Below are 26,375 nucleotides of genomic sequence, written 5' to 3' on the forward strand. Positions count from 1 at the left end.
ATGAAGGCAGGGCATATTGTAAGCTGGGGGAGAGGGAGAGGGAATCCCTGCAGTTGAAGTCACCAAGGGACCCAAGCTACCTTGGTGAAGGTAGAAAGGGAACATGCATACCTGATCAGCTTTCAGATTGTATTCTTGCCAGACGCACAAGTTTCAAATTCTGTCTTAACTCATTCTAGGAAACAGAATAGGTAGGTTAGTTTAAGACATCTAACGGGCAAATTTGCAATTATGAAATCATTTGAAATGTGTGTGTTGGAGACTGATTCATCAGAAAATAGCCAGAACCCTGCTTTGTCCACAGCTTGGTGTAGAATGGCTTTCAACAAAAGAAGAAAAACAATATATCAAAAAGTAGCCATGGACAGTCATTTCCATCCTGCTGCCCAGGATTTGATGTAAACAACGTTCATAGAAACTGGGATTGTTAAGAAAGTTTATCCATATATCTGGATAGCAATAAAAAGCGTTTCCTAGGAAACTGTAAGATCCTGCACTAAGCAGAGTACAGCCAAGCTGAGAGGAATGTTAGGTTGAATTATATTATAAAGGTAACAACTTTGCATGGTTTCTTTCAAATCCTGTGATAATATACAAAAAGGATGCATGTGAAAAGGCAGGATTCTGTGTCTTGTCCCTCTGGAATGCCTCTTGCTATGAAAACACATTGGTTTTTGGGGTGCTTGGTTTGTGTTAGTCACAGCTGACAGTTAACATTCCTTCATCCTCATTCCAAGGGTCAGTTCAGTACTTTTCTTCGGCTACCAATGAAACAACTGTCTCGTGTCTTCCCATCTCTTCAAGGACGGTGGCCAGCATGCTCAAATTTCCATCGGGAAAATTTTGGGCTTCCCAAAGGTCTAAGATCACGCCGGTGGGACTCGATTTTGTAGCAAAATAATTGAGGTACCTGCAGGGAGAAATCAGCTGCCATTAAAACTGTACTCTTTGCTATTTTTTTTTGCTTCTATAAATATAAATAATAATAAATAATAAATATTTATTTCTTAGCCGCACCCTCTCCCGAAGGACTCGGGGCGGCGTACAACAAAACATAGGAAATAAATATATCGACATACATATAACAAAACATATACCAAGACATATATACGACATATACAAGGAGGAGGTGAACTGATAGATAAAAACAAGTAAAAACACAATGTTTAAAAACCCCTAAATAAATTGAATGCAATTAAAATACCCCAAATAAAAAACCCGTCAGGAGCGATATAGTTGGATCAAAGTTGAGCCAGGCCAGCAACTTGAAAAAGGTGGGTCTTGAGCTTTACACGAAAGGAGCGGAGGTCAGAGGTATTCCTAATATCCGGGGGGAGGTCATTCCACAGGGCTGGGCCCGCCACAGAGAAGGCTCTACTCCTAGGCGCCGCCCCTCGACACTGTCTGGTGGACGGCACCTGGAGGAGGCCCTCTCTGTGCGAGCGGATTGGTCGCAGGGATGTATGGGGCAGAATACGATCCCGCAAGTAACTAGGTCCTGAGCCATGGAGCGCTTTAAAGATTGTTATCAAAACCTTGAAACGCACCCGATAGACCACAGGAAGCCAGTGCAGCTCGCGCAGGAACGGTGTCACATGGGAGTACCTAGTACTCCCCATAATTACCCGCACGGCTGCGTTCTGGACCAACTGTAGCCTCCGGGTGCATTTCAAGGGAAGCCCCATGTAGAGAGCGTTACAGTAGTCCAAGCGAGACGTCACCAGCGCATGAGTGACTGTGCGTAAGGCGTCCCGGTCCAGTAGGGGGCGCAATTGGCGCACCAGGCGAACCTGGTGGAACGCCCCCCTTGCCACGGCTGTCACATGGTCATCCATGGACAGCCGGGCATCCAGGAGGACGCCCAAATTGCGTGCCCGCTCCACAGGGGCAAGTTGAATGCCCCCGATGGCCAATGATGGAATTAATTGGCTGAACCGGGGAGCCGGTACCCACAGCCACTCCGTCTTGGAGGGGTTGAGTTTGAGTCGGTTGTCATCCATCCAGATCCGTACGGCTTCCACACACCGGGACATCACTTCGATGGCCTCGTTGGGGTGGTTCGGGGTGGAAAAGTACAGCTGAGTATCATCAGCGTACAGATGGTATCCCACCCCGAAACCACGGAAGATCTCACCCAGCGGCTTCATATATGTGTTGAACAGGAGTGGCGAGAGGACCGACCCCTGTGGCACCCCACAAGTAAGGGGGCGTAGGGTCGACCTCTCCTCCCCTGCCAACACACGCTGCGTCCGGCCAGAAAGGTAGGAGCCAAACCACTGCAAAACGGTGCCCCGGACCCCCAACCCCTCCAGCCGGCACAGCAGGATACCATGGTCGATGGTATCAAAAGCCGCCGAGAGGTCTAATAGGACCAGGATAGAGGAACAACCTCTATCTCTGGCCCTCCAGAGATCATCCACCAACACGACCAAGGCCGTCTCCGTGCTGTGACCGGGGCGGAAGCCGGACTGGCGCGGGTCTAGATAATCATTTTCCTCCAGATGCCGTGGAAACTGGTAGGCCACCACACTCTCTACAACCTTCGCCAAAAAGGGAAGGTTGGAGACAGGACGATAATTGGCCAGCTCCAAAGGATCCAGGGAAGGCTTCTTGAGCAAGGGTCTCACCACCGCCTCTTTCAAGGCGGCCGGGAGAGACCCCTCGCTCAGCGAAGCATTCACTAGGTCCAGGAGCCAGTCTCGTGTAACCTCCCAGGATGCCAGTACAAGCCAGGAGGGGCACGGGTCCAATAAACATGTGGTGGGTCGCAGTCGTCCACGCATTCTGTCCAAATCCTCGATGGCAACCAAGTCAAACTCCTCCCAGGTCGATTCCTCAAGACTCGCCACGGACGTCTCCATTGGACCACTAACAGGGACCCAATCCTTCCGGATTTGAGCGATTTTATCCTGCAGATATTTCCCAAATTCCTCTGCTCTGCCCTGTAGAGGGGCCTCCCGCGGTCTCTGAAACAAGAGGGAGCGGGACACCCGAAACAGGGCGGCAGGGCGGTTCTCTGCGGATGCAATGAGAGTGGCACAATATTGGCGTTTGGCCACTCTCAATGCCACAAGGTACGTCCTTAAATGGGCTCATGCCTGTGTTCGATCAAGTTCGGAACGAGAGGATCTCCAACGACTCTCTAGACATCTCTTGCGGCATTTCATCACCCTCAGCTCCTCGGTAAACCAAGGGGCCAGGGTGGATCGTTGCCGCCGGAGAGGCCGCAAAGGCGCCGCCCGGTTCAAGGCCCCGGTAGTCGCATTATTCCACGCGACCACCAGGTCCTCTACCCGGGGGCGGGTCAAGGTTACAGGAGGTGGCCCAAGCTCCATCTGGAACCTATCTGGTTCCATCAGGCACCTGGGGCGGAACCATCTAGTGCTTTCCGGTTCCGCCTCCCCGCAGCGGGAGGTAGCACCAGGGAAGTCAAGACGAAGGAGTGAGTGATCTGACCATGACAGGGGAGTGATGGTTAAGTCTTCTATTTTATATATAAATGTAATTTACGTGGAACAAAACATAAAGTATCTTACATTTTGGTCCAGGTAAAAGATCAGAGGTGAGCATTGTTGGGCATGGTTTTTAATCTCATCAGACATTGGAGTCTATAGTACAGTGATGGCTAACCTTTTTGTCAATGCGTGCTAAAATCACACGCGTGCACCCATCGTGAAATGCGTGTCCCGCCCCCGCGCATGCACGTGCGACCCCCACACGCACCCCAACCCCATACATGCGCACGTATCTCCCACATGCTCCCGCCCCTGTGCATGTACAGCAGAGACCCAAACACCAGCTGGCTGGTGGGAGGCGCATGTGTGGTGGAGCTGAGTTGGGGCGACGGCTTATGTGCCCACAGAGAGGGCTGTGTGTGCCACCTGTGGCACGTGTGCCATAGGTTCGTCATCACGGCTATAGTAGATCGAGTACTTCATCAGTACAATTGCCAGGGAGTTACTATGCAGTCATTTATATGTGGGGGGACCAACAAAATGTGGCAAAGACAAGGTATGGGACTGGTACACGTAGTTGTCTAACAGATAACAGGATCAGATGGATATGTTATCTCTCTCTCTCTCCCTCTCCATCTATCTACCTCTCTCTCTCTCTCTATCGTATATGAATATCTCTCCTCCTTATCAGCTGAGCCAGGGGTTGTAACACAAATACATACCTATTTCCCTGGCTCAGCTGATAAGGATGAGAGCCTGTGGCTTAGTGGCTAAAGACTCCTGCCTAATATGTAATACAGCCCAGGTTCAAATCCCAGTAAGGGTATGGCTAGCTGATGAGAGCTAAATAGCTTGAGATAGATCTATACTAGTCTCCCTTTATTTATTTATCAGCACAAATACAACACAAACATAGCAAAGGCAACATTAAAAATACAAATATGGTTTTCTGCCATATAATGAGCCGAATGTAATGAGCTGAAGGACAGAAAGGGGGAGTAGTGAGCTCCCTCCCATATTTGGGCATACCAGGGGTTGTAACACAAATACATACCCATTTCCCTGGCTCAGCTGATAAGGAGAAGAGCCTGTGGCTTAGTGGCTAAAGACTCCTGCCTAATATGTAATACAGCCCAGGTTCAAATCCCAGTAAGGGTCTGGCTAGCTGATGAGAGCTAAATAGCTTGAAATAGATCTATACTAGTCTCCTTTATCCTACACAATACCCATGGTTATTGACACAAACTTCTGTGGAAGGAACTTTTTGAAGAGCAGATTTCTCTTACTAGTTTCAGAAGAATCAGCAATGCACTGCTAGCACATATGAAAAAGTAACTCAACTAATGTCAAATTTACATTGACAATATGCTTGCTTACCTGTCCAAGTTTAGTTTGTGGGCCAACATTCTCCAATCGTGGCCTCTTGTTTGAGGAGCATCTAGACTGCTGCAAAGCTTCTGACGGATAGGAAGAGGGATGCTGAATGCACAGGGTCCTACTACGGTTGTAATGGTGCTTGCTGGATCCATAAGTGGATATTCAATGCCAGTAGGTTCCTGCATACATGAAAAGTAGAAAATATGGCCACACAATAAGCGAGAAGACAGAATTAGATTAACAAAGAAGCCATCTGTGAAATATAAACCCTTTGGGTTGTATTAGATGTAACGTAATGGCTATGAATCTTTTGAAGTTCTACTGTTCTACTACCTTTCACTAAAAAGGCAACATAAAATACTTTAAAATAAACACTTAAAATTACTAATACCCTCATATCCCTCATTTGAGCTATAGCATCTAGGGAATTTTAACACTGCCTGTTGCAGCTTCCCCTATATAGTGTCCCAACAACTTAATAAATTAAGCATAGTCTTAATTTTAGAAAATGGCCTGAGACACAGTCATGCAGTTCTCTACAATCTGGTGGTTGTAACAATGAATGTTTATTACCATCCCAGTGGAACCATAATGGGGCAATGAATAAATGAAACAAAGTTTGTGTTTGGCTTTCATACCAGCTGCCTATTTACTTGCTTACTTTTTTTTTTAAATGTAAAAGATTATCTGGAACATATTGGGTACTACATTCTCTCCAGGGGTGAAATCCACTTAACTTTGCTACTGGTTCGGTAGCAATGTGAGCATGCGCAGAGCATCAAAAAGGTAAGGTAAGCAAACACTGAGGGGGATGGGAAATCCACTGCTGTCTAGCTAATATAAATCACGTGTCACAGCTAATTGTCAGAAAAACCGGTTCGCCTGAACAGGTTTCATTTTTTTTACTATTGATTTGGGCGAACCAGTAGCATTTTTACTACCAGTTTGGGTGAACTGCTCTGAACCGGAAGCATTTCACCCTTGATTCTCTCCTATGCTTATATAGTCCTCATATATAGTAGGACATTGATTTTTTTATGTTGCAATTGATAATTAATATGCCAGGAATAACTTGAGGTATTTTCACTCTTCTTTAGTGGAATATCCTTGACTTAACCCAAAAGTGTTTTTTTCAAGAGTCAATTGGAGAAGTGAAATGTCTTCAAAGAAAAACCACAACAGTCCAGTTGCCTTTTGAAAAAAGCACCTTGAGTAAAGGTAAAGGTTTCCCTTTGTTAGTCATTGCCAACTATAGGAGGTGGTGTTCACCTCCATTTCAAAGCCATTGAGCTGGTGTTGTCTGGAGACCATTTCCATAGTCATATGATCAACATGACATCATGGAATGCTGTTAACCTCCCACTGAAATGGTACCTATTTATCTACTTGCATTTGCACGTTTTCAAACTGCTAGGCTGTCAGGAGCAGGAGGCAAGGACAAGAGATAACCCAGCCGTGTAGCACTAGGGTCTCAAACGTAAGCTGTCAGCTTTACAGACAACAAGCACAGTGTCTTAACCTCTAAGCCACCACACTGCCCATATCCTTGAATGCTACAAGGAAACCATTCCATGTGTTGTCCTTGAGAGAATTCCACTGTGCTGCTGTTAGAGAACAATCCTCAGTCAAAAGACACTGATGGCTATCAATGATGTATGTAAAGAGCTTAGGATTCTATTTCTGTTTTTTTAGGTAGGTTTTTCAGAGTTGGAAAAACTCTTCTTTTAAAATCTGCCAGTCATTTCCATAGTCCTGAACCAGATAGATAGAGGAGTTCTCTGACAATTGAACAATTTCTTCCATCCTAGGAATCACTCATTTTTCTCTCAAACAAAAGTATTGGTAAGCATCAACAAAGCTGAGAAAAGGCCAAGTCAGATCATACTTCAGACAGAATGTATGAATACTTTATTATGGTATTTAAAAAGTGCAGTGAGAGTGGCGCAAAATATTTTTATGCATAACAGCCTGAATAATTTAGCCTGAAATGCTACCCACTGCATTTTTTACAGATTGTTCTTGGCCATAAAAGATAAAATTCACAAGTCTTTTTTAAAAAAGGAAGACATTTCTACAACAAGAAATGTCATAATAAAATGAAGATTTGAAATCCATTGGTTATATTACATTAAAAATACCTCTCCCACCCCAAATGAAATACAAATAACAGTGTAACTATAACCAGTGATGGGATTCAGCCAGTTTGCACCTATTCGGGAAAACTGATTGTTAACTTTCTAAGCAGCTCGGAGAACAGGTTGTTGGAAGAAATCTCATCCCCCCCCCCCACTTTACAGGGCTAATCCTGTAAGGAAGACAGGAAGGAAACATTCTGGTGTTGTATCTAGCCTAATCTTTATTGCCCTGCTTACAGAAATTGCCTCTCCAATTAACCCTTATTACATTGTAACATTGTAAGCTAAGGCGAGAGTGAGTGACGTTGAGTTGGCCATGCCCACCCAGTCATATGACTACCAAGCCATGCCTACCCAGCTGGTCATTAGAGTAGAGAACCGGTTGTTAAATTATTTGAATCCCACCACTGATTACAACCCTGGAAATCCTGGTAATCCTGAAAATGCTCACATAACCCATGGACACATAATATGAAATATTCCAAGTCAATTTACAAGGCATAATTATCTCCATTGAGAGACAATTCATTTAGAAATGTGGAAATTAAGAGTACAACACTATCATCACCACCTCCTCCTTCTTTATAATACAGCCCTTCTATGCCCTTGCTTCTTTTCTTGAGAAAAATACTATAATGCTTGGAAAACAAGATTATGTATAAGCCTGGCAGAAGCAGAACTGTGTTATCAAAATTCTGTAGTAGTAATGCACATATAGTATGCATGCACACACACACGAATACCCATTTACAAGAAAACCTTAGATGACATTTACAGGAGATGAAACTAATAAAAACTTATTGTTTCAGGATCTTCTATCTCTACCAAAGCAAAGGTTATGTTGTTGGTAAACTACTAAATAATAAAAAGGAATCTGCTTTAAATGTCAGTTTCTTTATATTTCATCTACAGGTTTGAGCACAGCAGTGTTTCAGAACTCATTTCAACAACTAAAATCAATGTTAGACCTTGTCAGTGTCACAGTATAGTCAACATCTGAGAATGTAAATAAACTACCCCTGGGTAGTGAATGAAGCCTGATATAGGTGGATGTGGTTAGATCAAAACGATTGCTCACAGACTATATTCTATACATTAGAATTGCTAGGGTACTTTTTCCAAACAGATGACAGCAAGAACTGCAGAGACATCGAAAAGGGATGAGGTTTTACAGATGCTAAAAAAATAAAGACTGATCCCATATTCCTATTTGGACTAAAATCCACAGTAGAGAAGGAAGACCAGTTTAACTGGCTGATAGGCATTTTGCACACTCTCAGCCAAATTTGTCACGTGGGTGTTACTGACTTTACAAAGTAGGAATTATTTACTTAATGGTGCTAGGTTGCTAGGTTATAGTGCCTAGAACAGTGTTTTGCACCTTTGGCAATTTTAAAAGAGATAGACTTTAACTTCCAGAATTCCCCAGCCAGCCATGCTGGGAGTTGAATTCTGGGAATTGAAGTCCACGCCTCCTAAAGTTGCCATGGTTGAGAAACACTAGCCTATACTTTAGAATAGAATAGAGTTGGAAGGAACCTTGGAGGTCTTCTAGTCCAACCTCCCTGCTTAGGTAGGAAACCCTACACCGCTTCAGACAAATGGTTATCCAACATCTTAAAAACTTAGGAAGGAAATTTAGAAGGTTATTAGAAGGAAATTTCCTCTACTACTTAACAGGGATTATGATATTGGAGTGACTAAAAGAATCTTTAAAATGCCTTTTCTCCTAAGGTGCTAAAGCAGAGTTAATGGCAAATGATACCTTTATCCTCTTCCTTGGTTATTCTACATTATTGGGCAGGTGTGTACATGGAGAACACCGAAGGGTTCTTGTTAGAGCAGAGGTGTCCAACCTTGTCAACTTTAAAATTTGTAGACTTCAACTCTCAGAATTCCCTGGCAAGCATGAATGGCTGCAGAATTGTGGGAGGTGAAGTACACCTGTTTCAAAACTGACAAGGTTGATCACCCTTATTTTAGAGTGACAAAAAGGGACATAGACAGCCATGGAGGAAGAAAATGATGAAATACAGTATACTGTGTTTCTTTTGACCCCTTATAAGCGCTTGACCTGATTTTCGGGGAGGTCTTATTATTTTTGAGGTGCAGGAGGCGGTGAGCGTGGTCACCTCATGGCTGCTGCTGCGTTGCAATATTTTCAGGGAGGGCTTATTTTCAGGGAAACAGGGCTCAGGACTTCATGACACCACCGTGACTTGCATACTTGTGTCAGATGGGGGAGAGCAAGTAGATAAGAGTGAAGTTCTCCGTGTGTCATCACTGTGGACATGCCAGAATTTAGACACAATCCTTGTTTCATGTAGAAATCTAAGAGGAGAGTATACAGAATTTATTATGCTCTGATTTTAATCAAAAACAGGAAACAAAAACCACGAGAACTGGTAAAACATTTCAAAATATAATTTGAAATGGTTTATAAAAATTCATTTATTCATTCTTCAAATTAGCACCAGTATTTTTAAGAACTGATCCTTCATTCAACAAAAATTAACAAAACATTGATGCTTATTTGCCCTCACTATTGCATTTGGTTGCCCGGGCTTCACGTGGAAATGACACTGTAGCAATAGGAAAGGACTATCTCAATAATATAATACAAATGACAGCATTGGTGCAAAAATCAGTTGCTGCTTTTTGAAAGGCGAACTTTATCAACAAGACAACTATATAATGTAATATGGATTTTCTGAGGTGAAAATGAGTCTGCCATAGTGGTTTGGAAGCAGAAACTGAAAGGAATTGTAAAGTTTGTGCTTTCCCAACTGGAAACTTAATCTTCAGATCCTAACACTGCCTTTGTGCCCCCTGTGTATGTTCTGGTGGAGTGAAGCAAATAGTTGCTTTTTCTCCTTTTCAAACGCCGCAATACAATTATGATAAAGAAGAAAATGGCGCAACTTTGTATGCCCCATAATATATAACCAGTCTGCTAGTCTAATGTACTTATATATAATAGCTTTTTCAGGGTGATTAAGAAAAAAATAAACAAATAGAAATTGTTCTGAAAGGCCAAAAAAAAAAAAAAAAAAGTTGAGCCATTCCATGGATTTCTTTTAATTTTTAGGATAGATGATCAGATGAAAATTAACCTGACTTTGTGATCTGAGCATGCCACATTTTAAGCTTTATACCATCTAACAGGGCCTTCTGAAGAATTAGTCCTCATTGTAGTTAATAATTAGATGCCCTTCTTCATAAGTGGTCTAATATGTACACAATACTGTTGTGTATTTTGAAATGACTATATGATCAGATTTGATTAGTCATTGCTTCAAAATATTTCATGATAACTTTTAACGTTTCTAGCTTGAGGATTGGTTTCATTTACACTGATTTTAAGGTTATACGTTTCAAGAATTATATTCACTGATTAGAATTTTAATACATTTATGGTAAATATATACACCAAGGCCGTTGGTCACTGGACCAGAAAATGGATTAAAAAAAATATAACTAAGGGTATAAATCTGTAAAATCCATGGGATAATAAAGAAATGAATTGAAGAATGGTGGCTCATTATTTCTGGTTTTCACCAAAAGTCCACTTGACAGAGAGATAATTACAGATGACCAAAAGTGATTTATGATGGGATGGGATAGATAGGATAGGATACGATCGAATTGAATACTTTATTGGCCAAGTATGATTGGTCACACAAAGAATTTGTCTTTGGTGCAGAAGATCTCAGTGTACATACAAACAACAAAGCAATATAATGATAAGATACCAAAAGGAGAAAATAGTGGAAAATATAAGAAGGATAATAGTAATTCAGACATACTACATGGGTAAATATCCTTAGAAACAGGACAGTATTGGGCTAATTAAGTGTTCAGCAGAGTGATGGCTCAAGGGGACAAACTGTCTCTCTCTGTAGTTGCTTTGACATGCAACACCCAATAGCGGCACCCAGAGGGAAGGAGTTAAAACAGTTTATGTCTAGGATGTGAGGGGTGTGTAGATATTTTCTCAGCTCTCATTCTGACCGGTGCAGTATACAGGTCCTTAATGGAAGGCAGGCTGGTTGCAGATATTTTTTTTCGGCAGTCCTAACTATCCATTGAGGTCTGTATGTGTCCTGTTTGGTTGTTGTACCAAACCAGACAGTTAGAGAAGTACAAATGACAGACTCAATGATTCCTCTGTAGAACTGTATCAACATCTCCTGGGGCAATCTGAACTTTCTGAGTTGACGCAGGAAGAACATTCCTTGTTGTGCCTTTTTAATGATGGTTCTAAATGTTAGGTGCCAGTTTCAAATCCTGGGAGATTATAGAACCCAGAAAACAGAATGTCTCTACTATTGATACTGTGCTGTTTAATATTGTTAAGAGATGGTAAAAGAGAAAGTCTCTTTCTAAAATCCACTATCGTCATTACAGTTTTCAGTGTAAGGATTGGTAAGCACATTTGTTTCATACAAATACAATTAAATACATACTTTCAAAAGCAGACATACCACTATGTATAAACCAGTGGTAGGATTCAATTTTTTTTACTACGGTTCTGTGGGCGTGGCTTGGTGGGCGTGGTAGGGGAAGGATACTGCAAAATCTCCATTCCCACCCGATCAGCTGGGACTTGGGAGGCAGAGAATAGATGGGGGCGGGGCCAGCCAGAGGTGGTATTTACCGGTTTTCCGAACTACTCAAAATTTCCACTACTGGTTCTCCAGAACATGTCAGAACCTACTGAATACCACCTCTGGTATATACTATGTATGTCATTCGGGGTGGTTTCACACACGTGTGAGAAATTTGTTATATGGCTCTTGCATGTCTCTACTCCTCCTTGATGACAAGGAAGAAAAAAGGCACTTCCCTATTCCTCGTTTTCCTTCCAGTCAACATTTTGCACTATCATAATTTTTAGATGCGGTGTCATCTGCTGCTACACAACTCTTATCAGCATTTTTCCCAGCTGCCGCTGCGTGTGGAAGCTTATGCTGTAACAGAATCATGAAATAAACTTACTAAATGTCACATAAAGCTTTTACACTGATGCCACTGTCCCCTTTGAGGGGAAAAATGCACACAAAAGGGGGATTTTCTTAATCTTTTCATTTGCTTCCTCTGTCTGATCCACTTTTTTCTTCATCCACCAGCACTTGCAGGCAGAGGGAGCATATATCAGAAGGACCACTGGGTCTCAGCCTATCCTGGATTTCTGTTCCTCCAGTTGTTGCTGGAGTTGTGCAGTTATTGAATGACACAGACCCGCTGGGCTCAGAAATAAAAACACCATCCAAAGCCAGCAGGGGTGGAGCTGTGTGGCTCAGAGAGATGGCCAGCAGAACAAAACTGATGGCTGGTTGCTATGGTGCTGAGATGCCAGGATCATTCCTTATTAATGTCAGTGAGGTCTTTCATTGGAGTTGCTTTTAACTGAAAAGGCTGGCAAAAGTCAGAAAGAGGGCACCAATTCTGCCACTGCAGGAAGCAGAAGGAAGGCCAAGGAAGTGATTGTTAAGGCTAGCCCTTCATTCTGGGAGATAGAAATGAGGAGGAAAGGTTTCAGCCTAATTGCTTTTTGGTCCCTGATTGTACAGCAGCAATGGCAGGGTTTAAAACACTTTCAAAATAAAATTACATTTTAATAAGGGTCGCCTTGCTTTTATCCCATTTATGTTCCTAGGCAGCCAAAAGACCCATTCCGCTGCTCAGGTTTGAGTCTGAATTAAAATTCGCAAAACGATTTTGGATTGTCCATGGTCAACTTAACACTATGACATTTTTATTTGTTATGCTAGTGCGCAGTCCAGTGGTGGGATTCAATTTTTTTAATACCAGTTCTGTGGGTGTGGCTTAGTGGGTGTGGTATGGCTTGTTGGGTATGGCAGGGAAAGGATACTATAAAATCCCCATTTCCTCTCGATCAGCTGGGACTCGGGAGGCAGAGAATAGATGGGGGCAGGGCCAGTCAGGGGTGGTATTTACTGGTTCTCCAAACTACTCAAAATTTCCACTACTGGTTTTCAAGAACTGGTCAGAACCTGCTGAATACCACCTCTGGTCCAGTCACATCTGAGTTGTAATAGTGGTGAATAGTAGCAAATCTGAATGTTATCCTAGTACGGATAACAGTGACTAAGGCCATCTCGATATAGGAGAGGCTGCAACTAGCAGAAATTGCTGCGTATCAGAAATGCCAATGGAATATCTAAACTTAACATCTCAGTTGTGCTGAAAACTAGGCCCTTCATGGGAAAAGTGAAGTTATATTACAGAACAACCGATACACAACTGTCTTTCAGCCTTAGATAAGCCCTCATTTCTCTCTTGCCAATATTATCTTTCCTTTTCTTATGTGTTCATTATATAAAAGCATTTCCAGACAGAGTCATCCTTCTGTCATGTTGCTTGATGGTTTTATTTCATTAACTTCAATGAAACAATAACACACGTCAATCCTAGTGGGTCAGATCAAGAACGTTTGCATACTCTCAGCTTCTATGCTACTTCTTTGATTTGTAGACAATGACTATCTTCCTTTGAGGATTCACCCAGGGGTGGGATTCAGCTGGTGCGGACCAGTTCAGGTGAACCTGATGTTAATTTTACATCTGGAGCACTGAACTGGTAGTTGCAAGGACTGACTGGCCCCGCCCATGCAGCCCCTTTCAGGAGTCTCTGTGCGGCCCGGTTTGGAGGCCCAGTAAGTGCAGGGCTCTGGGAGAGAGAAAAATGGGCCTCCTGGAAATTCCAGAAGTCCGAAAACGGGCCTGTTTTGTCCTCTGGAGAGCCTCCGGAGCCCGGGAGTGGCTGTTTTCGCCCTCCTGGAGGCTTGAGAAAATCCTCTGGAGCCTGGGGAGGGTGAAAACACCACCCCCTGCAATGGTGCAAGAGGCCGAATAGGGCACACCCACCATGACCATGCCTACCCAGCAACTGGGCGGAGAACCGGTTGCTAACATTTTTCATTCCACCCCTGGATTCACTCAGTTGTGAGAAAAATGAGAGTGGAGAGATGCCTCACCTCAGACACCACACAGTTGAGTTGGAATATCTGTCCCTCTCCTTCCACCTGCCGTATGCAGAGTTTGCATACCAACTCCAGTGTGTTCAGGCTGAACCTTTCCAAGGTGAAGGTACAATGCAAATTTCTTTGACATCCACTCCAGATATGGTAAAAGGGAATTTCCTGAAGAAGAAATAACACTGATAATAAAAATGAATTTCTTATTTTTCACTTAGTCAAAATCTATGTTGGATACAAATCTCATCCAGGTTAATGTAATAATTGATGAAATATAGTTAAGAGTAGAATGGAAAGAAATAAAAGAGTAATAGTTCCATAACAAAATGCATAATTAAGGTAGGTATACATTTAACATGTTTGTTCTCCAGACAAATGTGTTCCAGAATTTTAACCGTAGCCTAGGAATTCTGGGAACAGAAACCCCAATTATTTCAAATGTATCTGAGAATCTAAATCAATAAAAAAGTTTCTAACTTAGATTAAAGTCTCCCAATAGCCTGACTGGCTCTCTCACCTAAAGGTAATGCTCAAGATCTGTGAAAAGCTGATGGTACACCTTTCAATAATTATTATGAGGACAACACATAAGAATAGTTCTGTTGAACTAGGCCAAGAGACATTTTGCTTCTTATTGGAGGACTATACTTTGGGATACTTGCATATACTCTATTTCTTTGAAAACAAGACCTCCCCGGATAATAAGCCCAATTGGGATTTTGAGCGCATGCGCTAATATAAGCCCACCCCTGAAAATATTGCAACACAGGAGCAGCCATGAGGTGACCACGCTCGCCGCCTCCTGCACCGCATAATAATAAGACCTCCATGAAAATAAGGTAAGTGCTTATTTCAGGGGTCAAAAGAATATAAGACCCTGTCCTATTTTCGGGGAAACCAAGTAGGAATCTGTGTCTGAAGTACTCTCAAACAACAACAACAGATAATAGTGAGCCATTAAGACTAATAGTACTTGGCAGATCTGTCTTTTTTTTTTTTAAAAGTACCTAAGTTAGTGACTATCATCACGTCTGGCGGTAATGACATCCGCAGGTTAATTATACATGGCTCAGTCATACATTCTATTAACCCACTAGTTCTTTTTCACGTACAGCTCACAACCCCTTAGTGTGCATGTGAGGTTAGTGATAGTTTTGCCTCATTATGCATCGGTTTACACTTACTTAAATGAAACAGATCTGTTTTAGGTTGACCCTTCATCCAGTTTAAAGAGATCCCATTGCTATCTGATTGATGTTTTCAGCGAACTTGGTCTGCTCAATGTGTACTCCTTATCAATATCCTTTATGAGCATTAAAAAGTACAAACCCCAATACACATACCAGCAATGCAAATAGAATCATTTAACCAAACAATGCAGCAGCAGGTGTTAAACATTCTTTTATCCTTCTCAAGTATTCAGCAATTTCAGAAATCCTGTATTCCCATTTGACTTTGAAATACTGGATGGTGCTTAATATTGCAAGAGCGCTGATGAATTCTCACAGAATTTGGCAATTCTTACCTGGTATTTTGCTAGTAGTTTACTCTTCCATAGGGAATGAGTAATATCGTGAATAGATAAGCGAAGATTATGAGTGCTACCCTTGAAATGTAAAGCCTTTGGATCCTCCAATAATTGTCCACCCATTTGCCTCTCCAACTGCAGCACTTCCTGAGTATTGCAAGAAAGACAAAGTACATTTAGCATGCTATTACAAGAGTCATTGATAACATATACATTAAAACAAAGTTGTGCACCCCGCTCCATTTTGTGAAGCTCAAGATCACATAAATTGGTCATTCATTCATTCATTCTTATAGCACCCCAATTATAGCCAAATAACTTTGGATGCCTTACAAAATAAATTTGCACAAACAACAGCCGTGATGATAAATCAATGGATAGCAAAACCAAGGAAGGGGGACCCTAAATACCTTTGGAGCTCCAAGCCCAGCTACGTAGATGACTTTTTAAAGCTTTGGTCAACAGGGTAGGAGCCCTTCTAATCTCTGAGGGGAGATTCTCTAAGGCAGGGGTGTCCAAACTTGGGAACTTTAAGACTTGTGGACTTCAACTCCCAGAATTCCCCAGCCAGCCATGCTGGCTGGGGAATTCTAGGAGTTGAAGTCCACAAGTCTTAAAGTTCCCAAGTTTGGACACCCCTGCTTTAAGGGCTACAGCAGAAAAAGAACATCAGCTGTATCGCTGAAATATCCACCAGAAATGCTCACAATTGTATCTCTGAAACAATGTTATTAGTTATGGTACTATGTTTTATAGATGAAAGCAGATTTGAACCCAGGTCTCATTGCTCTAAATTTAGTTTTCTGTTCTGTACACTGAATCATTATGTCCTCATAATGACTCCTAAGTAGGTTATGGATGGATCAGCACAGGCAGGGGTCGGTAAACTTAAACATTCAAAGTGCCACAAAGGTCCTAACCAGAAGCCCCCTCCCGTTCAATTCTGGAGCCAACCGGAAGTCTGGTTTCCCTACCATAGAGTCTTCACCTAGTGCAGCATTCCTTTTCCTTTACCTGTCCTAACCGAAAGTCACATCAGTTGTGAAGCCGACCAGAAAATCCACTCCTCCCAATAGAGTCTCCTCCTGGCGTGCCGTGCTCCCCACCCCCAGAAGCTGCTCTCCAAATTGTGGCACCAACTGGTGATAGAGAACTGCAGCAGAGGGATAAAATAGCCACATGCGTCTCCAGAGCTGTAGGTTGCTGACCCCTGAGCACAGGGAAAACATTTTTCACCAAGAAAAACTTCCTTGATGATTGCAAGGAAGATATCTCTTATACAAACCGGTTGCAGGACACAGCCAGAATCTGGTCAACAAGATAAGGACTATATACTGTCCTATTCTGATTCAAACAAGAAACACTTGATAGGATGACTTGTCCTGTATATTTACAATGATTTTGCAAATTGATCCCACAAATCAAAATTAATGTAATTTCTATTTGAATATTCATTAACAGATAATATATTTTTTTTTCTGTACAAGCCTGAATTTCTTACATCGCCAGTAATAATCCAAAGCAGAGGAAAACTTCCTACTAAAATCATAATTAGAGGAGCAATTCTGTAGTTCATAAATGAATGAAGGTAAAAAGGGACTTTAGGGCATACATGCCCTGTCACAACTCCTGGAACAAAACTCATCTTTGGTCCTAGAAAAGATAACCATTTCAAGGACTTTCAGACTTTACTTAGCTATATGAGTATCTCCACATGCAGTCCCGTTAGTTCATTAATTGGATTTTACAAATCACATCCACAGTGCCCCCCCCCCAAATGTATGCACGCACACTCCACACATAAAAGAAAGGAAAGTATGTCTTTTTTTCAACATACAAGATCATGATGATGATCCTGCTCACAAACTATTTAGCATAGCTGAGAAGGCTGTTGTCCCCAACTAACCTGACAATTCTTAAAATCAAAATGGTATTTGCATTTAAATGGGGGGTGGGGTGGCTAATTAGAAAGCTTTTAGAATTACACTCTGCCAGTCAGTTTTAGTTTATTCCAAGAACATCTTAATTATCTTGTGAAGATGCCTAAAAACCAAAGCAACAATAATAATTTGATTGCTATCAATGTTAATTACACCCAAATTATATTCCTGAGTTGTCAGAAGGAAAATTCGCTGTATCTCCGTATGGTAGTTCAGTGATATATTCCTCATACAGACTATATACTGTTGAGCATAATTAAGATTCACTTAAACAGGAAAATTTAATAACACTGAGATCATTCTTATCTAGTAATCCTACTCAATGTTTCAAAGCAATTCAATAGAAGCTTGAAAGGAAGATGGATATGGATAGACAGTATTTCTAGTTTCATGTTACAAGCAATGAAATGAACATTTTAAGGCTTTCCTTGCTTTTGGTTTCCCTAAACTTGGAAAATTTGACATTAGGGATTTTTTCTGAGTGGATAGATCACAGAAAGAATAAAGCTTTTTCTTGGTTCATGAATTGGATTACATGTAGGAAGAATTAGTTTCAAGTGCTGTTTGAACCATCACCAGGTAACACTATTAATAATCTATATATTAAAAAATGGCTGTCTCTCTCCCTCCCTCCCTCTGTGTGTGTGTGTGTGTGTGTATGTGTGTGGGTCTGTGTGTTTCAGCATAATTCTGGAACACCTAGAGCAATTTCAACCAAACTTGGTACAGACTTACTGTCTGGAAACAATACTGTGGGGGTAAGATACTCTTAACACCCCTCGGGATGTGTGTTCTGTTATAATACGGCCTGTTGTGCCTTAAAATGGCTTCTACTTACTGCCATAAAATGGCTTCTACTGTAGAGTGCAGTGGAGTTGTCATGGTAACGGCTTCACAGTACCCCACAAGGGGGCTCCTTCTGGTAAGGGGGAAAATCTAACATTAGAAATTAGGTTTAGTCCAGACATTTTTCCTCTATAAATAAATACCTGGGCAACGCAGGTTATCAACACTAGTTATGTAATAATAAGTAATTTTACTTGGAATAGCTTGCATTCTGAGACAATACCTTTACATCACTGCCTATATGCCTATCCCAGGTCCTTGGGAATGACTTAGTAGTGTCAGGCTCGATTAAAATGCCAAATCCACTCTGAACATCTGGCTGACCATGAGACCAACATAGCAACAATAATAGTACTTTTTATTTTATTTTACTTTACTTTATTCCTTCCTTCCTTCCTTCCTTCCTTCCTTCCTTCCTTCCTTCCTTCCTTCCTTCCTTCCTTCCTTCCTTCCTTCCTTCTAAAGTTCAAAACAATTTCAGCATGTTTCAACTTACTCAAAAGAAGCATGCAGTGTTATAAGATTCAGAGGGCTGATTTAATCTGAATGCCTTACAGTGTTTGTACGCTGCCTTGCTATTTTTTGTCAGGACGCATGTTTGACATAAAACTAGAATAAGTAGGCAATTGTACAGCTAACTTCTTTTGAGGCACCTATCCTTACTTTCATCTAGTGTTACAGTACTAAAAACAGCTCTAAATGGACCTGCTGTTTGGATACACGTTTATGGAAGTTTGCTTGAAGGTCTCCTTGGTGCTCTGCACAACACTCCTGGAATGTATTATGACTTGCCAAATGTTTCATAATGCTTCTGTTGTCCTGTCCTGGTCAAATGTATGGTCAAGTATGACAGGGGGCTTTTATGCTGCTCAGTCCCAGGATAAGGCTATATATAAGTAAACTTTGGATTTATTTAATCAGACTGGAGTACATTAACTTGTATATTATTATACATTATACCCTTTTGTATATTAATGAATACAACATTTAAAAAGTAGGATGTATATCTATGTTAAGTACCTGAATTCCTAAAAAAACCATTTGGCTCCATGGAAAACCCTTAAACTTTGGAACCGCTTCACAGACTTCCTTGCATAAGCCAGCAGCTCAGCTGCCTCTATTACTAATTCCCAGAAGACATTTGTTTGCATATAAGAAGTCTAGAGAGTACGAGAAAAACGCCTACCGATTCTGTGGGCCAAAATGGGCAGATAAGAAAAAAACAATTTATCTCTGGGAGACTAAAACCTTGACACTGCTTAGAACTTAATCCCCTTTTAATGAGTTTGAGATGCAAGCAATAATATTCTAATGAATAAAATGCAGTCATTTTCTAACCATCCGATATTGCCCAAAGAAACCACACGTGGGTTCAGAAAAGTGTTGCCAGCTTGTATTCCATTGCTACAGGCAAATAATTGTTTGCAAAAGTTTAAGATCGTATGGTACTATCAGGTTTGGTCTATTGTTTCTATTTAAACAGGGGCTGTATGTTTATGAAACACCCATAAAGCCCTAAAATTGGTCTTGTAAGGTGCCAGACTAAAGAGGATTTTTGAAAAGCTATTTCTTTTTGCCTTTAAACATGCATATGACTTCTTTTTATTGTTCTGTGGAGTCTTCATTGCTCTCTGAGCCTGGTTGTTTGCTTGCACACATTTCATTACCCCACTAGATAACATCATAATGAAAGCACTAAGGATTAAGCATCTAACACTGAATTACAGATATTCTCTTCTACTTTACGGTTGTATCAAATGTTTCCTTATTGTGTTTAAAAGTTGCAGAAGTCAGACCCTTGTCCATTAAGTAACACACCCTGACCACTGTGTTAACTGAGAGACACAACGTAAATGGCGTACTATATCAGTGTACTACTACCACTATTACTAATGGTGCAATAGTAATAATAACAGTAATAGTTTATTCAATTTATTCTTTATGCACTAAAGACAAATTCCTTGTGTGTCCAATCACATTTGGCCAATAAAGAATTCTATTCTGTTCTGTTCTGTTCTATTCTAAAAGGCATTGCCAATGGCAGCTGGAGTCACATGGATTTGCAAGCAATGTACAACAATTCAGTTTCAGGAAGACTTTATGGATATATTTACTTATGTAAACCTGTTGAGAAAAATCCACTCAATAGACAACCTACAAATAAAGACTCTGTTCTTAATGATGGATAGCTGCACCCATGGATTCCAACTGCAAAAGATGTGACAAGCTGCATTTGATGGGCCGCGATGGCACAGTGGTTAGAGTGCAGTACTGCAGGCTACTTCTGTTGACTGCCAGCTGCCTGCAATTTGGCAGATTGAATCTCACCAGGCTCAAGGTTGACTCAGCCTTCCATCCTTCCGAAGTGAGTAAAATGAGGATCCAGATTGTTAGGGGCCAATATGCTGACTCTGTAAACCGCTTAGAAAGGACTGTAAACAGGGGTAGGTTCCTGCCAGTTCTAACCTCTTCTATAGAAGAGGTTCCACAAATCTACAGTGCCGTTTAGAACCGGTTCCAGCTCCCTCCCCCCGCCCGTCCGCACATCATCAAGATGAAGTGTGAGAGGAGGAATTCTGGGAGTTGAGATTCCACAAGTCTTAAAGCTGTCAAGTTTGAACACCCTTGGGTTTTTTTTCTAAAGGATTAGGGGTGCAAGGGTCTTGTAACTTAACAGCTTTAAGACTTGCGTGCTTCAAATGCCAGAGTTTCTGTGCCAACATTTTGGTTGCTAATCAAGAGCGTTGTTAAGTGAGTTTCACCACATTTTACAAGTTGTCCACGCCCACCCAGTCACATGGCCGGCAAGCCACTCCCACAAAGCAGGCCACAACTACAGAAGAGGTTCTAAAATATTTTGAAACCCACTACTGATTGTAAAGCACTGTAAAGCAGTATATACAGTAAGTCTAAGTACTATTGCTATCTCTGGGTGTGGAAACCCTGCTGTGCATTAGTTGAATTCACATGAATGGATAAGATTGTGGGTAGGAATACAGAAAGCACCAATGTTGGATCACTTATGTTGCAAATTCTCAGTGGAAACATTGCAGACAAAGTTATCTAACTAAGCAATACAACAGCAGGCATTGCATTAACAACCCTGGAGGTTTTTTTATCATTATAAAGTATTTACAAAGAGGCATTTATATGTTTTGTTCCTCTGGGGAGCTGGCACTTTGCATCAAAAATACATGAACCAGCAATTAAATTTTTGAGCACCTTATGGCCTTTTAATAATGCAAATATGGAATCCAGATTACATTGCAAGTAAACAGAAGAATAAGGCATTCTGGGAAAAGAATTAGCTTATAAATGTGAGGGGGAAACGATGATGAAAAGATCATTGTTACATTTTAATCTGCATTTTTTTTCTTACTCATGTCCATCTTTTGTTATAAAACAGATTGGTGGGTATTTGCAAGAAAACAACGGTAAAGTCCAGAAGTAAATATTAAAACAATCATGGCCTCTTTTTAATAAAGACACCATAACTCTATAATCCCTTGTGGAGTGGAATCTGGGCAACAGAATGGAGAGAAGTGTTTACTGGCTTTATGCCCTTCCTATCACCCATGTGGAATTTTATTCAGCAGATATATTCTCATTGTGCCCAAAGAGAGATATTTGTCTCTACCTAAGATCAATCCCACAGCCTCCTGATTGTGAGGCGAGAGCTCTACCTCTAGGCCACCACACCACTCAGTAAATATTAAAGCAATGCTGTAGTAGTAGTAATAGTAGTTAGTTATTTAGTTAGTTTAGTTTATTAGACTTCTAGACCGCCCCCTCTCCCCGAAGGGACTTGTAATAGTAATAACAACAACAATAGCACTTAGACTTATATACTGCTTCACAGTTCTCTCTAATCTGTTTACATTGTCAGCATATTACCTTCAACAATCTGGTCTACATTTTACCCTTCACATCCTGGACATAAATTGTTTCAACTCCTACCCTCAAGACGATGCTATAGAGCACTGCACACACCAAGACAACTAGACACAAGAACAGTTTTTCCCCAAATGCCATCACTCTGCTAAACAAATAATTCCCTCACCACTGCCAAACCATTCACCAAGGCTGCATTACTATTACTCTTAGTCTTCTCATCGCTCCTATCACCCATCTTCTCACACTTATTACTACAGGACTGTAACTTTGTTGCTTGTATCCTTATGATTTATATTGATATTGTTTCCTGATTGCTTATTTGTAACTATGACTATCATTAAGTGTTGTACCTTATGATTTTAGACGAATGTATCTTGTCTGTTTATGTACACATATGAAAGCATATGCACCAAAGACAAATTCTATTCTATTCTATTCTATTCTATTCTATTCTCAACCTCGGAAGGATGGAAGGCTGAGTCAACCTTAAGCCTGGTGAGATTCAAACCGCCAAATTGCAGGCAGCTGGCAGTGAGCAGAAGTAGCTTGCAATACTTCATTCTAACCATTGCACAACCACGGCTCTTGGTGGCAAAATATAATAATAATGATAATAAGAGTAATAGCAATGACAAGAAATGGAGGAGGAAAAAGAGACCATGATGATATAAAAAATGAAAATTACTTTGAGGGCATCTTGGGTGTCATCCAGACAGTAGACACGGATGTTGTATTCCAAGGAGGAGCAGATCAGTGGCCCAAATATGGCCAACTTCAGACGTTTTGTGGCTGCTTTGGTTACTGACTGCCCTACTAAGGCATAGGTGCTAAGAGTTTCTGTGAGTATATGGCATGCCTCTGGATCCAACTGGATATAACATGGAGTAGTGAAGTTTTCTTCTCCAACCGCTACTACATCCTGAAAAGATCAAAGACAATTGAATAAGAACAATTGAAAGACTTGGACAATGTTGACATCAGTACATCAGTGCCTACTATTTAGGCAATCATATTGCTTTTCCAGTTACAATACCATGGAGACATGTACAATATTTGGAGAAATTTGAGAGTAATTGATATCAAGCAAAGTGTGTTTCAGGAAATAGAATTCAAATAAATCAGGGACATATACTAGCTTTCAAAATACTTGCTCACTTATTTACTCTATATTTGACTATTATTTATATAATATGTTTTACTAATATTTCAAGTAAGGGTGGCCCCAACTTATTTTTATTTTCAGAAGCATATTAAATTACTGTATGTTTGAAGCAGTTAACCCTTCTCCATGCAAGGATTCAAATCCAAAGTTTTAATAAAAGCATTCATGCATGTTTCATTAAAGGGAAATATTCACTCAATAAGTTACAAATGTATCATGACATATACATTACAAATATAGAATAATTTTAAGATGGAAATTGACATTTGCCAAGGATGGTGTAGGCAGAACCATATACATCAGGGTTGTCAAACTTTCGGACCAGGGACTGGATGTGTCACGTGTCCGGTTTAGCGAAGGGGCAACTTTAAATATATTCTGTTTTTAAAAAATAATGTGCTCATAAACCACCGATAAAAAGTAATTTCTATTAGTCAGGAAAAAGTAAAGGTTCCCCTCGCACAGAGGGGGTGGTACTCATCTCAGTTTCAAAGCCGAAGACGTCTCCGTGGTCATGTGGCCGGCATGACTAAACGCTGAAGGTGCACAGAACGCTTTTACCTTCCCACCAAAGGTGGTTCCTATTTTTCTACTTACATTTTTACATGCTTTCGAACTGCTAGGTTGGCAGAAGCTGGGACAAGTAATGGGAGCTCATTCGGTTACATGGCGCTAGGGATTCGAACCATTGAACTGCCAAACTTTCTGATCAACAAGCTTAACGTTCTAGCCACTGAGCCACCACATCCCTATCAGAAGGGGAATATAGAAAAGAAACTTTCCTATCTTGTTGCTTGTGTAGGACTTGAAAAGGAACAGAGGAAGAAGTAGGAACATCTCTTAAACGTATACATAGGGACCAGGCATCATGTAAAAAAAAAACCCCTCTCTTAGTTTGAAGAGTACTTGTCTGATACTCAACGCAGATATAACACCCAAGTGGGTGTTGCATACAGGCCAGAAAGAGGAATAATACATGGTGTCAGAAGCTTGTTCAAGATTGCATGCTCTCATGTACAACAATCGATTGAACCAAAATAATGAGTACATATAACCCTGACTACAACAGCAAGAGTTGGTTGTATAACCTGGAAATAAAACGTGGATCCTTATTTTTATATATTTAATATTTTTGATATTCTTTCATAGCAAATGGTTTACAAGAATATTCAATAATGAAATCAAAGGGGTAGAAAATAACAGAACTTCGTGTACAGGATAAAAGTTAATAGCATGGGAAAACATCAAAGGGAAAACATGACATGAATCTTAATTTGATCAAAAGCAAGAAAAAAAAATAAACAGAAAAGAGTCTACCAAAGAGAGCTCTCTGGGCAGGATGACAGTACTATGAAGTCTCTAAATGTAATTTCCATATATCTTTCTATAGATAGTAAAAGTGTTTCACAAAAACTGCTCGGTACAAATGGAGAAAATGACCACGACTCCTTAACTGGGCCTAGAAACTGATAATCAACGCAAACAGGAAGCATTAGATATTTCAAAATACAAATTCTTCCAAGGTAAGTATAATACATATCTTATCACAGAACTATGGTGTTTGAAAGAGCTTTTAGGACATTCCCTACTGTCAAATCCCTTGCAGTATGTGCAAGAAGCAAGAAATAAAGAACCTATCGTAAAAATTGACCTGACAAGATTTGATTTCTTGTCAAGATACCCTCAGTCAACAAGTGTTCAGTTTATCTATGTTGAGTGTGCATGCGCGTACCTGCATTCTTTGCTTTATCTCCTATTTTTCTGTATGTGCAGTACTCAAGGTAGCTAACAACATTAAAAATAACATGGAAATACAAGATAAAACAACTCCACATATACCATGGAGTTATATAACATCCTTCATATTCAAAGGGGTCTCTAAAAAGATCTTACGTGAAGTTAAGCAAAGAATGGCTATTCCAGTGACAAATTAGGTTCTCAATTTTCTAAGTTTAGTTTCTTGACAGTTGAAAAGCTGTTTATTTTACAAGTCCACTGCTTTATATTCTGAACGTTAATGGAAAATTCCACAAAGAATATATTTCAATATAATATCAGCATATTAAAGCCCAGATATGATTTTAGAACTGAATTATCTGGTATTTTATTCAATTGCTATTGCTATACAAGTAGCAAACAATTCAAATGCATTTTATGTCAAGTGCATTTTACAAAAAGCAATTACACAAAAAGTCAGATTTTCAACAAAATTGCAACATCGATGTTTTTCTTCTTTCATACCACTATGCTACCAGGAGTAAATCTAAAAGGAAACAGTGTGTGTTTCTTTAGAAATAAGTACAATATTAATCAAGCATGTCCCCAAACTAACAGCGAAACAATGCTGGCTACTTTAGTGAAGGCAGAGATTTATTCTAAGCAGGTGCCTACTGCAAAGCAACGTACAGGTTGCAGTACTCCATTAATAACAGTTCATTTAGTGACTGTTTGAAGTTACAACAGCACTGAAAAAAGACTTATGACCACTTTTCACACTTACGGCCATTGCAACATCCCCATGGTCACATGATCAAAATTCAGATGCATCACAGATAGCTCATATTTATGAGAGTTGCAGTGTTTTAGGGTGATGTGATCACCTTTTGTGACCTTCTGAGAAGCAACATCAACGGGGAAGCCAGATTCACTGAACAACTATGTTACTAATTTAACAATTCCAGTGATTCACTTAACGACTGTGGCAAGAAAGGTCATAAAATGGGGCAAAATTCACTAAATAACTGTCTTGCTTAGCAACAGAAATATTGGCTCAATTGTGGCCATAAGTCAAAGACTACTTATATTTTGCTTATATACAAAACCTCTTTGGACATATTTCCAACCACTTTAGAACCACTGAGTAGATAGAAGAGTTATTAATACCATCAAACTGGTTTGAAGATATATTTTTTTAAAAAAAGAAAGTCCATCATACCTTATCTTTTTTCCCCCAGTGACTTTCAAGTATAACATTAACGTTAGATTAAAAAAAACCAGATAAAAACATTTCAAGTAATCATAAATTATAGCACTTAGGT

General features: G+C 40.5%; 1 protein-coding gene across 1 annotated transcript in view; it reads right to left on the bottom strand.

Moving 5' to 3' along the window:
* Nucleotides 1–731: 731 nt before the first annotated feature.
* The window catches only part of UNC5C (unc-5 netrin receptor C), a 334,341-nt gene continuing 308,697 nt past the window's right edge, over nucleotides 732–26,375 (bottom strand). The window contains exons 13-17 of the mRNA XM_081960098.1: nucleotides 22,861–23,094; nucleotides 15,493–15,642; nucleotides 13,968–14,132; nucleotides 4,833–5,011; nucleotides 732–910 (exon numbers count right to left, since the gene is read on the bottom strand). Of these exons, the coding sequence (XP_081816224.1) occupies nucleotides 745–910; nucleotides 4,833–5,011; nucleotides 13,968–14,132; nucleotides 15,493–15,642; nucleotides 22,861–23,094 (894 nt within the window). The 3' untranslated portion in view covers nucleotides 732–744. The remainder of the gene's footprint in view (nucleotides 911–4,832; nucleotides 5,012–13,967; nucleotides 14,133–15,492; nucleotides 15,643–22,860; nucleotides 23,095–26,375) is intronic.

Source organism: Natrix helvetica (genome assembly GCF_964273705.1).
Source record: "Natrix helvetica genome assembly, chromosome: 7".
Lineage (NCBI taxonomy): Eukaryota > Metazoa > Chordata > Lepidosauria > Squamata > Natricidae > Natrix > Natrix helvetica.